Source organism: Heterocephalus glaber, unplaced genomic scaffold (genome assembly GCF_053883595.1).
Source record: "Heterocephalus glaber isolate CG9 unplaced genomic scaffold, H.glaber_assembly_v1.0 deba00001689, whole genome shotgun sequence".
NCBI classification, from domain to species: Eukaryota; Metazoa; Chordata; class Mammalia; order Rodentia; family Bathyergidae; genus Heterocephalus; species Heterocephalus glaber.
The window spans coordinates 13,523,060-13,540,402 of NW_028258414.1; the positions used below are offsets into that span (position 1 = coordinate 13,523,060).

At 47.8% G+C, this 17,343-nt stretch overlaps 1 protein-coding gene across 8 annotated transcripts in view; it reads right to left on the reverse strand.

Annotated features, from left to right (window-relative positions):
• Celf6 (CUGBP Elav-like family member 6) overlaps nt 1-17,343 on the reverse strand; it is a 39,267-nt gene that overhangs the window by 12,129 nt on the left and 9,795 nt on the right. For 4 of the 8 annotated variants that reach the window (XM_021236993.2, XM_087198940.1, XM_021236992.2 and 1 more), the window contains 9 exons: nt 12,940-12,988; nt 2,624-2,752; nt 2,436-2,515; nt 2,171-2,314; nt 1,940-2,072; nt 1,711-1,857; nt 1,484-1,546; nt 930-1,238; nt 166-320 (listed from right to left, as the gene is read on the reverse strand). In XM_021236993.2, coding sequence (XP_021092652.2) covers nt 193-320; nt 930-1,238; nt 1,484-1,546; nt 1,711-1,857; nt 1,940-2,072; nt 2,171-2,314; nt 2,436-2,515; nt 2,624-2,752; nt 12,940-12,988 — 1,182 coding nt within the window. In that variant the 3' untranslated portion in view covers nt 166-192. Of the gene's footprint in view, nt 1-165; nt 321-929; nt 1,239-1,483; nt 1,547-1,710; nt 1,858-1,939; nt 2,073-2,170; nt 2,315-2,435; nt 2,516-2,623; nt 2,753-12,939; nt 12,989-14,068; nt 14,277-17,343 lie in introns of those variants that run through there. The other 4 variants (XM_087198937.1, XM_087198941.1, XM_087198939.1 and 1 more) reach the window with 4 other exon arrangements.

Genomic DNA, 17,343 nt, shown 5'->3' on the forward strand with positions numbered 1-17,343 from the left:
GGCTGCAATTGCCTTTCCCAGTTATGGAGGCTGGAATGCTGTCTGATATATCTCAGTGCCCCGGTTGAAGGAAAGGCACGTTCTCTGTCCAGAGGTGGGTGTCTTCAATGTCCCCAAAGACACGTCAAATCTAGGAGGGGCTTGCCTGGCATCAGGGGGACTCACCTTTCTGTGGCTGTTGGTGAGAGCAGATCAGTAAGGCCGGTTGGCATCCTTAGGCCTCTTTAGCTGGACCTTGAGCCTCTTCATGCCAATTTGAAAGCCATTCATGGCCTGAATAGCAGTCTGGGCACTGGTTGGATTGTCAAAACTAACAAACCCTGGGAGGTGGGGTGTGGGCACAGAGGTTAGTGGGGAATCCTGCCTGGTAGGGCTGCCTTTCTCTGACCCCCCTCATCTTCCAAAATCCCCAGGCCAGTTCCATCAAACAGACCACTCCATTGTTTATGCATGGGCATGAGCATGGGCAGAGAGCTAGATACACACTCCTAAGGGCGAATCGCCTGAGATTCTCAAAGGTTTGATTCTTGGAAGGACAGGAAGCGGCTATATGGGGAAGGGACAGTGTGTTGGCTGGGATTGTTCCCATCTTTTCGTGGCCCAGGTTGGCTATCTCCCTCTACTACTCCCAGTCTGGTCCTCAGAACTGCAGTTGCAGTTGCAGGTATCTCTGGTCCCAGACCAGACAACACCTGCTTTGGCCAAACTCCAAAGCCCTCACCCACTTGAACACCTTCTAGATACCCAAATTTCCCAGATGAACCTGAAATAAAGCTTGTTATTGATCTAAGTGTATCACTGTGGCTAAAATGTGACCCCACTTTATGCCATACATTCAGCCTCTGGAAATCACTGCCTTAGGTAGGGTCTGTAGGGCAACGTCTGCCCGGCTAGAATAGGAAGAGCCCCAGGGATGGGGCTCAGCTCACCAAAACACTTGCTCTGGTTGGTGGCACGATCCACAAAGACTTTGGCAGAGACGACGGCTCCAAAGGGCAGGAAGGTCTGTATGAGTTCCGCATCCCCAAACTCCTGAGGCAGGTGATAGATGAAGAGGTTACAGCCTTCGGGGCCTGCAGGGACAGGAGCAGGCTGGTTCAGGGGAGGGCCTTGGTCCAGCCCCACCAGGCCCCCATCTCCAACCCCTAGTTCCTCACCTTCTCTCTGCTGCTGGGGGAGGGCTGAAGGCTGCTGGGGAAAAGTTGTGCTCACTGGGGCATAGGCCGATGGATAGGCTGCTGGAGACACAGATCGGAGTAGGCATTGACCCCACAGCCAACCCAAAGCAGGGCCCCATCTTCCTGGTCACCAATTCAACCCAGTCTACCATACCCCTTGCCTCAAGAGGGGTTGTTGGGGAGTTGAGCGTGAGCAGGATGGGAAGGTCAGGTCATAGGAAGACAGCCTAAGCCCCCCACACGATCTCCCTATTCCTTTCTGGGGCCCGTCATCCCCCCCAGGCCCGCGCAGTGCCCAGTGAAACCTGCATAGTGGTGCATCCCAGCGTAGGCCTGCTGCAGGGGGTCAGCCACACCAGGGCTCTGGGCTGGGGAGAGAGGGGCCAGGCCCATGGTGAAGGCAGGTGGGCAGGGCCCAGTGAAAGACTTGGGGAGTGTGGAGAGTGGAGGGAAATGAGGGGAATCTTTTCCCTAGAACCAGGGCCCTTGCCACCCCTCCACCCTGGCTCCCCACTCCATTTCAGTGGCCCACCTGGGTAGGGAGAGAGCCCATTATTGTACAGCGTGTCAGAGCCCGGCTGCCCGTTGGTCTGGGCGGTCAGGGGGCCGAATCCATTGACCCCGATGGGTCCAGGGAAACCAGAGAGGGTGCCTGGACCACCTCCAGGTGGGGAGTTGGCTGTTGATGGTGGAAGAGGAGGCTGAGTCAGGTGCAGAACACCTGATCCTCCCAGCTACAGCTCAATCCCAGGGCCCCCTACCTGCTGCAGGCAACAGAGGTGCAGCCACTAGGCTGAAGGCTGCAACATGCTGCATCTGGGCTGCCACAGCTGCTACTGGGCCGAGGCCAGGACCCTGGGCTGCCGCCAGCAGGGCTGCCTGGTGCTGCAGGATCTTGGGGGAGAAAGAGGCGTATTCATGGGAGTCTCTGCAAGGGCACCTCCAGCCTGGATCCCCAGTCTGGCCAGCTGTCCCCAGGGCTGGTCACCTACCGCGGTGGTGTAGGCGCCACAGGCCCCAAGGGGCAGTGGCGCAGGGTGCAGGGCTCCCAGCTGGCCGGCCATCTGCTGCATTCGACGTAGGGCACGCTCGCGGTCAGTATCTGCTAGCTTCACCACGAGGCTGGACGAGGCACCCTGGCAGGCAGGGCAGGGAAGCCACAGTCCTGACCCATCCAGTCATGACCTAGGTCCCCGCACGAGTGCATGGGGAGATGAGCCCATCCCGTACCCTGGCCTCAACCAGCCCGAGCCTCACCGCCATGGTCTGGCTCCCGTGCAGACCCTGGATGGCCGCCTGGGCTTCACCTTGGCTCCCGAACTTCACAAAGGCACAGCCTGGGCAGGAGAGAGAGATCAGGTGACTCCAACCACAGAGGCCAAAGGGACACACAGCACAGAGTGAGCAAAAGTCACCAGGAAACCCCAGGTGCCAGCTCAGGTCACCTTTACTGGTGCCATCCGGGCTCCGCAGGACCGTGCACTCCTCAATGTGGCCAAAGGGCTGGAACAGGCGTCTGACGTCCTCCTCACCCTGCTGCTTGCCCAGCATCCCCACAAACAGCTTCCGGTCCTCTGGGAACAAAGCCAGGGATGATGACCTGGGACCCTCTAGTCCTCCTAGGATCCCCAGAGTAGCCGGGGGAGTTTGCAAGGCTGTTAGCCAGTCTAGCTCTGGAAAGAGGTGCAGGGAGGGAGAAGTGAGAAGGCCCTGGGCCACCAAGGTTGGGTCCCTTAGGGGCAGGATGACCTCCAGGGAGATCTGGAGGAAAAGAATCAGCTCAGCTTCCCATCAGGAAAATTCTGGGCTGAGAAACCCAGAAACACTCATTGCTGCTCCTGTGGGGAGTGGGAGTTACAGTCTTGATATTTTGGGGTGAGTGGGGCCCCTATATGCATTATTTTTTTCTTTTCTTTTTTCCTTTTTGGTACTGAGGATGGAACCTAGGGCCACACACTTGCTAGGCAGGTGCTCTACCACTGAACTACTTCCTCAGCACTATATGCAGCATTTTATACCTTTGACTTTTCTGGCATTTTAGTTTGGGAAATTCCATCTCCCAAAAGACTATTTTGGTGGTATTGAAGAAGGGGTTACTCAGTGACCTTTTTATTCAGACTGCACCCGGAGAAGAGAAGTTCTGCTAGTTATCCTGGTTAGCTTGGTTAGTCTGCTAGTTCTGCTAGTTAGCCTGTGGCCAGGGCTAGAACCAAGCTCAAATCAAGGAGGGTTCTGGCTAAAACACAGTACAGAAAACAGTTGTCTTCTCTCACTGCCTCATCCCACACACTGAGCCCTGGAATGATGAGTCCAAATCCAAACCAGCTCCTTCCCAAGTCCTACAGAAGAAGCTTGGGTTTCTGAGCCTCCAACATTAGCATCTTCCCTACCATATTCGGTGAGTCCCTGACCTCTGTCCTTAACTCCCCACTGCTCCTGCCCCCTTACCAACTTCCTCCTTCTCTGATTTCTCCCCAAGTATTCATGGGTGGAGAATAAATCCTGTGTGTCAACCTGGATGACCACCCGAAAAAAAGTCTAATGCCTCAGTGTGCCTATGCTTCTTAGGAGAGGGGGAGAGGTGCAGGAGAAGAAGTGGAAGCTGAGCCCATGGCCCATGCAAAAACACTGGAGGGCTGGGGTCAGACACCAGCATCAGCTGCACATCTAGCGTGCTATGCCTCTGGAGCACTTGCAAGGAGCCTGAAAGAGAGGCACTGGGCCTGTCGTTAAGCTCCTCTCTGTGCCAAGGTGAGTCTCTGAATCTTGATGGGTCCTGCCTCATATGAGAGAGAAGGGGTGCATGGGAATCTGGCTTCAGGGTTCACCTTCAAGATCCTAGAGCTCAGGTAAGCCCATCTCAGACTCCTTTATTCCTAGACTGACTTGCTAGGCAGATAGGAGTCCTTGGAACCCTTGTGCTGGAAAGACAAGGCTGGTGGAGGAGGGGGGTCATAGGCTGACTCGATCAAATGAAGTTAACAATTTCCCCTAGTTCAAATTCTACCAGCTTGGTAAAAACCAGATGCTACAAGAGACAGGCAAGAAATGTCTGAATAAGACCATCCCATAGGGGAGGGGGTCCCTAGAAAGATGGTGATATCAAAATGGAAACTCCACCTTGCTGCAGTGGAAGGCAGCATTTATGAGCAGTTGAGGCATAGTTTTAAAGCTACACAGTTGAATGGAAGAACCGTGTTCTTCTGTTGGCAAGTAATATGTACGTCTTGTTCTCCTACTGAATGTTTTTGAACCCAAAACACTGGCTTAGGCTCCCAGAGACCTATCTCCATGGGGCTGACTTGCACAGCTGGCCTTGCATGTTGGAGTTTCCAGTGCAATGAATGATTAGGGTTGAAAGTCCAGAATTTCGAGTGGAGTCAGTCTTGTCCATCTCATTCCAAAAGGGGACCGAGGACACTGTTCAAGAAAGAAAGCGATGTTCCCATGCTTCTGGTTTCTAGGCCCCTCACACTCATCTCCATGCTGCTGGGATGTCAAGATTGAAGGGACAGAAGAGGAAAAAGTCTCAGCTGTGGAGTACCAACCATCAACCCATACTGAAAAGACTGGTCCACGCTTCAGCCCAATGCTACCCCAGGAAGTTCTGCTGGTGGCAGTGGTGGTGGCAAAGCCGCTCCCACCAGGGGTTATCAGCAATGACTGCAGCATAAGCAGCCAGGGAAGATTGAGAGCGAGAGTGAAGGAAACTCCCAGGACTAGGGAGGCTCCTGGCCATATCTGATAAGCATCAAGGACTTTAACTTTAAAACAAACAAAACCCTGTTAGAACTAATAAATGAAGTCAATAGAGTTGGAAGATACAAACTTAACACTCAGAAATCAGTTGCATTTGTATACACTAAAGATAAACATTTGAGATGAAAATTAAGTAAACAATTCCATGTACAATAACATCAAGAAGAGTAAAATACTTAGACGGCCACAGAAGTGAAAACTTTATACATTAAAAACTACAAAGTTGGGAAGTTGGGCCAGGGATTTAGCTCAGTGGTTTCGCCGCCTGCCATGCAAGTGCAAGGACCCAAGTTTTATCCCCAGTACCAAAAAAAAAAAAAAAAAAAAAAAACCAACTACAAAGTGGTGCTGATAGAAATTAAATAAGATGTAAATAAATGGAAAGACATCCTGTATTCATAGATTGGAAGACAGTATCATTAATGTGTCAATACTACCCCAGAGCAATCTATACATTTAATATAATCCTGATCAAAATTTTGATGGCAAATTTTTTTTGCAGAAATAGAAAAATCCATCCTAAAATTTCTATGGAATTGCAAAGAACCTCAAAAAACTAGCAAATATTGAAAAAGAAGAAGAATTTCCTGTTTCAAAACTCATTAGAAAGCTACAGTAATCAAAACTGTGGTACTTGCATAAATCAAATATACAGACCAACAGAATAGGAGAGCCCAGAAACCTGACAATATGTCCAGTGACTTGTAGCAAGCGCTCCAAGACCAGCCAATAGGGAAGGGACAGTCTTCTCAACAAATCAGGGTGGGAACACTGGACATCCACATGCAGAAGAATGAAGTTAGATTCTTTATTTTACACCAAACACAAAAAAGTCAACTGAAAAATGGATCAGTGTGCTAAATATTTAAGAGTGAAAACCATAGAACTCTCAGAATAAAAATAGGAGGGAAAACTACATGACGTTGGATTTGGCACTGATTCCAGAATATGCACGAAAACACAGTCAACAAGAGTAAAAAAAGATAGGGCCGGGGATTTAACTCAGTGGTTCTGCCACCTGCCTTGTAAGCGCAAGGTCCTGAGTTCGATCCCTGGTACAAAAAAAAAGAATGAAGAAGACAAATTTGACATCAATATGAATAATTTCTGTGTATAAAATGATACCCTTCGCAGGGTACAAAGGCAATCTATGAAAAGTGAGGAGATGTTTGCAAATAATATGTCTAGTAAAGTGTTAATGTCCAGAATACCCAAAGAACTCCTACAACCAGTGCTAACAACAACAAAATACAAATTTAAAATAGGCAAAGGACTTGAATTGACACATCTATGAAGAAGATGAACAAGAAGCATATGCTAAACATCACTAAATCAATAGGGAAATGCAAATCAAAACTACGATAAAAAAACACCTATTAGAACAGTTTAAGTAGAAAAAAATAACAGATGTTAGTGGGGATAGGGAGAAATTGGAACTGTGCGATACTGGTGGAAATGTAGAATGGTATAGCCTCTTTGGAAAAGTTTGGCAGTTCTTCAAAACAATAAAAATTGAATTACCATATGATCCAGCAGTACATTTGGGGGATATTTATCCAAAGCACTGAAAGGCAGGTGGGGGTTTTTTTGGCATTTCTTTAAAAAATTAATTTTAGCCAGGCGTGGTGGCACATGCCTGTAATCTTAGCACTCTGGAGGCTGAGGGAAGAGAATACTGCAAGTTCAAGGCCAGGCTGGGCTACATAGTGAGTTCAAGGCCAGCCTGAACTGCACAGCCTGTCTCAAAAAATCCAAAATAATAATAATAATATTGATTTTTTTTTTGGTACTGGGGATTGAACTCAGGTCCTTCCACTTGTGAGCCATGTGCCAAAACCACTGAGCTAAATCCCAGCCCCTTAAATTTTTTATTTTGGGACAAGGTCTCACTAAGTCGCCCAGGCTGGGTTTGAACTTGCAATCCCCCTGCTTCAGCCTCCCAGAGTGCTGGGATTACAGGTGTGCACCACCACACCAGGCTCTCAATTCTAATTTCAAATGTAGAATAAATTAACTACGTTCATCACGCTATGTGGTAGATCACTAAAACTCATTCCTTTTGTTTAACAAAAGCTTTGTGCCCTTTGAGCAACATCTCCCCATCTCCATTTTCCTCTCCCATCAGCCCATTAACCACCGTCCTCCTCCCTCTGCCTCTATAAGCTCCACTTTTGGATTTCACATGTGAGTGAATCTGTCTTCTGAAAAAGCAGGGTCTTAATGAGACTTTTGCATACCAATAATCATAGAAACATTTTTTTCTCTTTCTTTCTCTCCTTCTTCTCCTTCTCCTTCTTCTTCTTTTTTGTTGTTGTTTTTGAGCCAGGGTCACACTTTGTAGTTCAGGCTGGCCTTGAACTCATGGTGATCTTCCTGCCACAGCCTCCTCAGTCCTGTGATTGCAGGCATGCCCCACCACATCTGGCCAGAGTAGCATTGTTCATAATAACCAAGAGGTAGAAGCAACCCAAATGTCCACCCACAAATGAAAGCATGAACAAAATGTAGTATGTATATTCAAAGGACTAGTACTCAGCTTTGAAAAAGGAAGTTTTGACACATCCTTTGACATGGATGGATCTTGAAGACATTATACAAAGTGAAGACAGTCACAAAAAGACAAATACTATACAATTTCATTTGTCTGAGGTATCTAGAGAGGTAAAACTCATACCGTACAAACAAGCTAGGTGCAGTGGCACACAACTATAAACCCAGCACTTGGGAGGCTGAGGCAGGAGGACTGCAAGTTTCAGTCCTACTTGGGCAATATATGAAACCCTGTCTCAAACAAAAAAAAGAAATCAAAAGGACCAGGCATTTAGTTCAGTGCAAAGGCCCTGAGCTCAAGCCCCAGTCCTACAAAGTAAAATAAAACAAAACAAAACTCATAGAAACAAAAAGTGGGATTGTGATTGCCAGAGGCTGGAAGAAAGAGGAAACGGGACCTGTTTAATGGGTACAGGATTTCAGTTCTGCAAGATAAAAAGTTCAGGGGACTGAGTGCATAACAATGTGGACACACTAATAAATTTACATGGCTAACTTAAAAACAGTTAAGACAGTGTTTTGTGTTATATGTATTTTACCATTTAAAAATGAAATCAAAAAGAAAAAAAATGAAATCAAGCTGGGCATAGTGGTGCACACCTGTAATCCCAGCACTGGGGAGGCTGAGGCAGGAGGATCACCATGAGTTTGCGGCCAGCCTGGGCTATATAGTGAGTTCAAGGCCAGCCTGAACTACATAGTGAGATCTTGTCTCAAAAAATAAAAACTAATGCCGGGGATTTAGCTCAGTGGTTCCACCCCTTGGTTCAAAAGCGCAAGGACCCGAGTTTGATCCCCAGTACCAAAAAAAATAAAAATTAAAAAAAAATAAAAAGTTTTTAAAAGGGTTAGAGATGTAGCTTAGTGTAAAGGGCCTAGGATCAATCCCACAGTAACACACATACACACACACACACACACACACATACACACACCTCTGAGAATGTTTAAATTTGAAAGATAAAGAGCAAAACAAAAAAAAAAACTAAAGTGGAAAGAGTTCATAGATTGATTACTTAACTTATTTCTGTGTCTCAGGGATTTTGGACACATAAATATTTTCTAAGTAAAAAAAATAGGGGCTGGGGATTTAGCTCAGTGGTTCCGCTGCCTGCCTCGAAAGTCCAAGGTCCTGAGTTCAACCCCTTGTACCAAAAATAAATAAATAAATAAATAAATAAATAAATAAATAAATAACATTTACTGAGGGGCTGGGGATTTAGCTCAGTGGTTTCGCCACCTGCTGCACAAGTGCAAGGACCCGAGTTTGATCCCCGGTACCGGAAAACAAAACAAAACAAAACATTTACTGAGTAAAAAAATACAACTTGTTGTTGTTGAGGAGTACAACAGGCAGCATTGTGATTTATGGATTTATTGAATCTATGTTATGAGATTTGAAGGATAATAAAAAATATACAAGAGTTCAATTATTTTTAAGATGTTGCCTTATGACTAAAAAATACTTTTCCTATAGGACTGTACTTAGTGTTTAACATTCATTAGTGTTTCTAAAGTAGAGATAATGTTAGTTAAGAAAAATCAACCACAGTTCCCATGCCCAACAGCAAATGAAACCGAATTATTTAGTTAGCATTGTCTGAGGGATTTGGGCAGCCTCACCTCTGATCACAGCTGCTCCAAGGTTAATATTGGATTTGTATCCAAACTTTTTCCTCTCTCTCTCTCTCTTTCTCTCATTGTTGTTTTTTTTTTGTATCGAGGATTGAACTTAGGAATTTTTGCACTTGCAAGGCGGGTGGTGACACCACTGAGCTAAATCCCCGGCACATTCTTTCTTTCTTTCTAGATGAGGTGTCACTATGTTACCCAGGCCAGCCTCACACTCCTGAGTTCAAGTGATCCTCCTGCCTCAGCCTCCCAAATAGCTGGGACTATAGGGGCACACCATCATCTCTGGTTTAGGGAAATATTTAAAGTTTCTCTCTAAATGCTAAAGGAAGAGTTTTTTTGACACCATGAATCTTAAATGTAGAAATGAGTGTTTGAGAATGTGTAACTGCCACAGGCTGTAAAATATGGGCAGATGCTGGATGTAGTGGCACACATCTGTAATCCCAGCATTCAGGAGGCTGAGGCAAGAGGATCACTTAGAGTTTGAGGCCAGCCTGGGCTATATAGTGAGTTCAAGGCCAACCTGAACTACATGGTGAGACCCTGCCTCAAAACAAGACAGAACAAGGGCTGGGGATTTAGCTCAGTGGTTCAGCTGCCTGCCTCGAAAGTGCAAGGTCCTGAGTTCAATCCCCAGTACCAAAAAAAAAAAAAACTATCATAAAAGAAAACAGAACAAACAAATGACAACTAGAAGTAGTAGAGCATAAAGTATGGATGCTGGTTATTGCTACCACAAACCTCCTGCTTATTGATTAAAATTAAGAATATTACTCTTTTGCCTTGGTGTCAAAATTCAAGAGACAGGACATAAAGTAATTATTTTTGTTAAAAAGCTCACGTTGGGGGACGGGGATTTAGCTCAGTGGTTCCACTGCCTGCCTCGCAAGCATAAGGACCCGAGTTAGATCCCCGGTACCAAAAAAAAAAAAAGCTCATGTGTGCAAGATGGAATACTTCTCTATGGCACAAGGGGAATAGCAGACTTTGGGCCAAAGAAGCTAATTTGATAAGTCTAGTTAAATTTCTGCAGGGCTAGTCTTCCCCACCCCCATACCAGGGATGGAACTCAAGACCTTGTGCTTGCGAGGCAGGTGTGGCACCACTGAGCTAAAAATCCCCAGCCCTCCACAGTGCTAGCCTTTTTTTTTCTTCCGGTGCCGGGGATGAAACTCAGATCCTTCCGCTTGGGCAACAGGCAGCAAACCACTGAGCCAAATCCCAGGCCCTACAGTGCTAGTCTTTAAAAAATGAAATTAGTTGCCATGATTTAATACAATGAAAATATAATTTTTTAAAATAATTTTTAATTTTTTAAATAATTTTTTGAGCTAAATCCCCGGCCCAAATTTTTTAATTTTCTGAGAGAGTGTGTCACTATGTAGCCCAGGCTGGCCTCAAATTTGTGGTGATTTTCCTGCTTCAGCCTCCTAAATGGTGGAATTATAGCACCACGATGCTTGCTCATTTGTTGCATTTCAAAAGCAAAAATACGTGTTGCATTTTGATTGCATTTTAAAAAGTTGAGCTCCTCAAACTTTAAGTTATATTAAAATTCAGCAGAACTGAACTCATTTTAGAAGAGATATCTGATAGCATATGATAGGATTTGGAGATTAGACAACAGGTCAGTTAGTAATAAAACACCAATGATAAAGCCTCGACTGTTTTACAAGACCTGATACGTGTGCCTTGCTTGTCCCAAACAGCAGGGAGAAACTAAGTGACCTGGCTGTGCAAGTCTGGACGGGTTGGTTTTTTTGTTGGTTTTTTTTTTGGTACTGGGGATCGAACTCGGGTCCTTGTGCTTGCACAGCAGGCAGTGAGACCACTGAGCTAAATCCCCGGCCTGCTGCATGGGTTTTTCATGGATGCATTTAGTTTGCACACTGCTTGAGAGCCATCCCTTGGCAAGAAATATGTGTGACACGTCTCTTCTAAAGTTGGGAGTTCAGCTGCCAGGCAGCCCTATTTTGAGCTAGGTTTGCTTTTCCTGCCCTCGAGCTGCTCTGAATCTGAGCTGGGATGCCACACAGGTAGAATTTGTCAATGAGGTAGCACCTGGAAAACTTGTACAGAAAGAAGAGGAAAAATGCTACCACTAAGGCTGATGCCACAAGGCCAAGCAGAAGCAGCGCCAGCATAGAGCTCTCCTGCGTGCAGCTCCCCAAGGGCTGATGCAACATGCGGAGGCCACAGAGCAAAGGGGTCCCAGCATTGTGGACCCAGTTCCTGAACAAGACTCTGAGTTGCACCGTGTTGTGCTGAGCTCTGAGGCCTTTGGATCTGCTCTCTCCTCTGCCTGAAACACGCACTCCCTCTCTCTTCCTTTCTCTGACTAGTTGCTATTATCCCTGAGATCTGACCTTAAATATCACTACCTCTGAGAGCTCATCCTGACCTCCCAGCATGGCAGAGTGGGTTGGGTAGCTCTTGTTTACACCCCCACAATATCCCCCCTGCAATGTCCCCTGGACTTTCCCTTGAGAAGCACTGGTCACACTGAATTGTGTCCCTCAATTGTCCACTTCGTTTCATAGCCTCAGAAGATGGCTGGATGGTTGAAAACAACTCCATGTGTCTGCATCTCAGCTCATTCACGTATCTTAGGTGACATATCTGTGGGACCTCCTCATGTATGTGTGCAGGGCTTAGAATATGGCCAACAATGAATGGCTTTGGTGCCTAACAGAGCTTCCCAAGGAGTGGAAATTCTTGGGACATGTGAGCAACAGGTTTTATATGCATCCTGGGACATCTCAAAAACTATCTGGAAAGAATAAAATGGAAAAGGAGGGCATGTATGAGGAAAGAGGGAGGAAACTTAGAAATATCTCTCCAGGACAAAGTGGGGGTGATAACATCTTAATCAGAAATCAGAGACTGAAGTTAGAGAATCTAAAAGGATTCGGGAAGTACAGTTCTTACTGGAGAACTAACTGGACTTCACAATGGCACCATGAAGCCCTGGGAGTATTTACTGGAGAACTGAACCCCGCAATGGTACCAGGAAAGCTCAGACGTATTTACTGGAAGAATGAACTCCATCATGGTACCATGGCACAAGGTGGGTATGGATACTGAGCATAAAGTCTCTGTCTTATCCAAGGGAGAGTGGACAGACATCAAGGAAGGATATAGATAGGATCCAAGGGCAAGAAAGACATGGAGAACTACACAAGAATCCCGCACTGCCTTTCTAGAATGGAAGCTAGCTAGAATGGAGTCTACCCGGGTATTAGAAAGATTTTACCTGTTTTTAAAGAGCAATAATCTCTCTATCACAAAAGAGTGCAGCTAAAAACACTTCTGAAGACTTTCTAGGCTTCTCATCAGAGTCTAGTTCTTTCCTATGTCTTGCAAAGCCAGTCTCATCTGTTAGCATCATTAACCAGGCAATCAATGAGTGGGAAGGAATGAGTGGCCTCAATCCAAAGTGGAACGGTTTTCTGGAATCAGAAGAATCTGGGAAAGGAAAATAACTCCAGCCTAATTCTTCAAGTGAACCTGTTAAATTCTACTTAGCAAAGCAGAAATGACCACTCTACGGGGTAAGGTGGTACATGCTCCTTCCCTCTGTCCCCAGCATCTGCTTCTGTCCTTCCTGTATCTTAGGCTGAGCTCCCCAGAACCTCACCCCGCTGTAGCCTGAGCTGGGATTGGCTCTGCTGTTCCTGAGGCTGAGGAACTCTGGGCCCCCCTTGACTCCTCAAGGCAGGGAGGGTCTGTTAAGAAGCCACAGGTAGGACTGACTCCAGAAATAAGCCCGCCATTCCCTACATGGGGATGCCTGAGGTTGGTCAGACAGGGAAGTTACCTCCTCGGCCCTCACTGGCAGCCGGCTTCACTTGGATCGGACGATTCATCTGAAAGACATTGGACCAACACACAAGTTCAGCATGACTGCTTGGTCCTGAGACCCGGGCTTCTCCACCCCTGGAGAAGCTCAGAATCTGAACCCTGACCCCTTTGAACGCTGTGCTCCACCACTCCCACTGGGATCACAGATGTTCTCCAAGATCCCTTCCTTAAACCAGGCATTTAGAAAGGGATGGGGAGCAGGAGGGAAGCCCAGGGTGGAATGAGATGGCAGAAGAGATTCTTCTGTCATTGGCTCTGAGTGGAGCCACATGGGGTCTGTCTCTGGCTCCTGAATTTACTTAAAGGCTTTGAGTGAGAGGAGGTGGATGGGAGGGTGCAATTGATGCTGCACATTTGTGTTTTAAGTCTAAAACTAAGGACTTGTGCTATGTGTTATTTAGATGAAATCAGATTTGGTGCTATCTACCCTAACTCTACCATTTCATGGGTATATGAGTTGAAATAAGCCTCTCTCTCTCTCTCTCTCTCTCAGGTTCAATTCGTCAAAGGGGGAAACCATTCCCACGCCCCTGTGTCACCATACTCTCTGCATTCACTCTCTCTGTCCCCCACCTGGTCCCCTTCCTTAGAGGATGCTGAGGAACTGCCTAGGGCACCACCCGAGGCCCTTGCTCACCCGACTCTTCCCATTCTTCCTGGATGGTCTCATCCATGCGGATGACTCAGAGCTCTAAGTCCCAGCCCACACTCTCTCCTGAGCCTCACAGCCATGTTCCCAGGTGCCTGCTGGACATCCTGGCTAGAAAGGCCCTCAGCACTTTCCATTCATCACACTCGAACCATAGATCATCTTTCTCTCAAGCCTGGGACTCCCAGCACCCAAGCTATAAACCCAGAACCATCTTGACTTCTCCCACCATGGCTGCCCCACCCTCCAACCAGTTACATCTTCTAATTTAAGGGTGCTCAGATCAGAGACGGTTAAGAATCCCCTGGGAACCACATGAAACTCTTAAATTGGGGGACTGTATGCTTTGAAAAGCTCCTAGGTGATGCTAATAGATCCCGCCCACATCCCCACCCCCACCCACCCTAAGTGAATTCATGATTGAATCCCATCTCACCTTCCTCTCATGGGTGTTGTGGGGATCACGTGAGGTAATGGGGATGCAAAAGGTCTTGGTAAAGTGCCAAGAGCCGGGTGCGTAGGATGTGAGGAATTATTGTTGGGGGGGGCAGACAGCTGAGTGCCGGGAGGAAGGAACAGCGGCCTTCCCGTTCACGGAGGAAGGGTTACTGATGCCCATCTGGCCTGAGAAGGTGATGATCTGACCCCCTCCCCTCAGGAAATACACTGATTCTGCACCAATCAGGGGCCACTCCATCTCCTACCAATGTGCTCGTTGCCGGGACAACAGGCAGCTTCCTGTTACCATAGCCACAAGTGCTACCCAGTAACTATGGTAACGCCCTGGCAGTCACAGTTGAGCAATTTCCTTTGGATCAAATTTGGGGGTGGGAGGGGTGGGGAAGACTTTTTAAAAAATAAAATTAAAACAAGGAAAGGAAAGGAGGCAAAGCTTGAAGCAGTATAGTATCCTTCCCACCCAGGGCGCTGACACACCCACCCGCTAGTGGTATGCCAGTGTGCCAGGCTGTGGGTGGAGGCCAAGACACCAACAGCACTCAGTGCAGTCTAGAGGGGGTGACAGATCAAGCCAAGCAGAGCAGGGTGAGCAAGACAGGTTGAGACTGGCCTAGACCAGGGACCAGGAGGACAGGACTGTTCCTGGGCATGGCCACCTGTGATAGTGAAGGAGAGACCAAGGGACAGAGCCACAGGGAGCAGAGACACCCGAAAGACAAGGAAACACAGGAAGATAGAAATGAGAGAGAGTAAGAGATAGACACGGATGGCGCAAGGCGAGAGAATGACCTGTGGGGATGGGAAGGAAACGAGGAGATGTACAGTCAGGAAGTAAGTACAGGATGGACAAGGAGAATCGTCATAGGGAAGAAGGAAGAGGGTAGAAGCCTGGGATGCAGGCAGTGAGGGTGAGCAAGACTATCATTGTTTTATTAATTCTTAAATACATCCTGAGACTCTCTCTCTGGGGCCTAGAGAGATGAGTGCTTGTGACAGCAGCGGTTTCCATGGCAGCTGCCTGCCAGACAGGTTTCCTGGGAGATGGTGCTCAGGGCAACACCCTATTCCCATCTCCCACCCCTGCACCACCCTTCCGGGGACAGTGGGCATCAGGTGGTAGACGTGGCAGGGCCCGGGTGCCAGCAGCTAGAAGGTGAGCCTTCTGCCCCACAGAGGTGGAGGCCACTGGGTTTTCTGTAGTGAGACCCAGGGTGGCCCTGCAGGGGAGACGGTACTGCCCTACATGTGGTCGCTATCCTCATAGACTCAATCCCACCATGTCCTGAGGACACACCATGTGCCAGGCTGTTCCTGGGGCACTTTAGGATCCTTTCAGCGTTCAGCCAGGTAATGCCATTGTCCCCCATACTGCAGATGAGAAAGCTGAGGCTGAGGGAGAGTACATTACATGTCTACAATCACATAATGAGGAAGAGGTGGAGCTGGTGGAGAGTCAAGGGACAGAGCCACGGGTCCCCCAGGTCTGTCTGAGGGTGACATCTGTGATTTTTGCATCGTGCTGCTCAACCTCATTCTTTTATTTTCTTTCTTTCTTTCTTTCTTTTTTCTTTTTTTTTTTGAGACAGGGTCTTGCTATGTACTCCAGCCTGGCCTTGAACTCATTATGTAGTAGTGTAGGCTGTCCTAGAACTCAAAGGTGATCCTACTGTCGCAGTCTCCTGAGTGCTGGGATCACAGGTGTGTGCCACCATACCCAGCTCAACTTTATTCTTAAGACACAAATGCAAATAATGAGACACAGAGGGCTCAGGGCAGCTGAAGTGGGGGTCTGGGAGTGAGGCAAACTCCAACTGGAGAGGGTGATGCTGGGAAAGGTTCACAGTCCCTCATGTGACTGGGGTCATTGGTCACATGGAGATACGGGGAGAGCAAGGGCTGGTAGCTGAAAGCTCAGATGGCCAGCCATAGACAGGAGTAGAACAAAGTGCTTCTGAATCTGATGTGGATTTCAGTCCTGGCTGCAGCGCTGAGTGTGGTGTTACACATTTAGGATCTCAGCATTCAGGAGGCTGACGCAGGAGGATCACCATGAGTTTGAGGCCAGCCTGGGCTACATGGTGAGTTAAGACCAGCCTGAACTACATAGCAAAACCCTGTCTAAAAAAAACTAAATAAAGAAGTAAATCCTGTCTACAACCCTGGCAACTTCTCTAAGGTCTCTGAGCCTCAATATCCCTATTCATGAAAGGAGCACTCACGATCCCACCTCTCAAGGCTGGGGTGAAGAAGACAATGGCTACATCTTAGTGGGTGCACCAGATATTTTGTTGGTTTCTGTGTGTATGGTTTTTGTCTTGATTTGATGGAAGGCTATGCAACTGAAAGGCAGGCGGGGGCAGGCTGTGGAACCACATAAAGGAGGTCTGACTGTGGTGTGTCTTGAAGGCAATGAGGATCCAGGCAGGGCAGGACTTCAGGTAGGGGAAGGATGTAGTCAGTTTAGTTTCATAATACGTTCCCTCGGCTGTCAGTACTCAGACAAAGGCTTGGAAAGGGAGCGACCAGAGGCAAGAAGACCAGATACAGGTAAGAGGTGGGGGCAACTTGGATTGGGGTAGAAGGAAATGGGCAGATTCAAGAAATGTTCAGGAAGAGTTAACTGGACTTTGGTTCCACGAGATGTGGGGCCAAGGGAAAGGAGGTAGTGTCGGCTGACACTCGGGCACATGGCTGAGGAGTTGAGGGAATTGGCTGTTTGGGAGTTTGGGGGTACAGAGTCCCAGGAGAGGACACCAAGAGGATAAGTACAGAGCTGGGGAGAACAGGGAGTCTGAGATTTCAGTGCCACATCTGGCTGAAAGAGAGCTGCCTACGTGAGCAGCCTGGGTGACCGCACCCTGCCTTGCTCCTGCCAGGGCCAGGGGAGAGAGCTGGGAGTGGGGCAAAGTAATCAGAATCCTCTTATGTCTGCTTCAGGGCCCTAGAAGGGACATCAAGGCAGAGAATGTCAGAGAGAGAACAACCTATGCCACACAATGGAGTTGGGAGGTCGAAGGTAGCAAAGGGATCCCCAAGACCCTAGTCCTTCCGAGCCTGTAAGCAGAGGGGAAAGACCCACTGCTGCTCCAGGCTAGACTTGCCTAACAGTCTCCGTACTCCTCCCTCCGCTCCTCCCTCCCGTGGAAAGAGAGTTCAGCAGGGACCACTGGAGAGTCTGGGAGAGGTGTTGTGGGGTGCAGGGAAAAGGAGGCACAAAGAAAAGCAAACTCTGAGCAGAACGTGGTAGCTCAT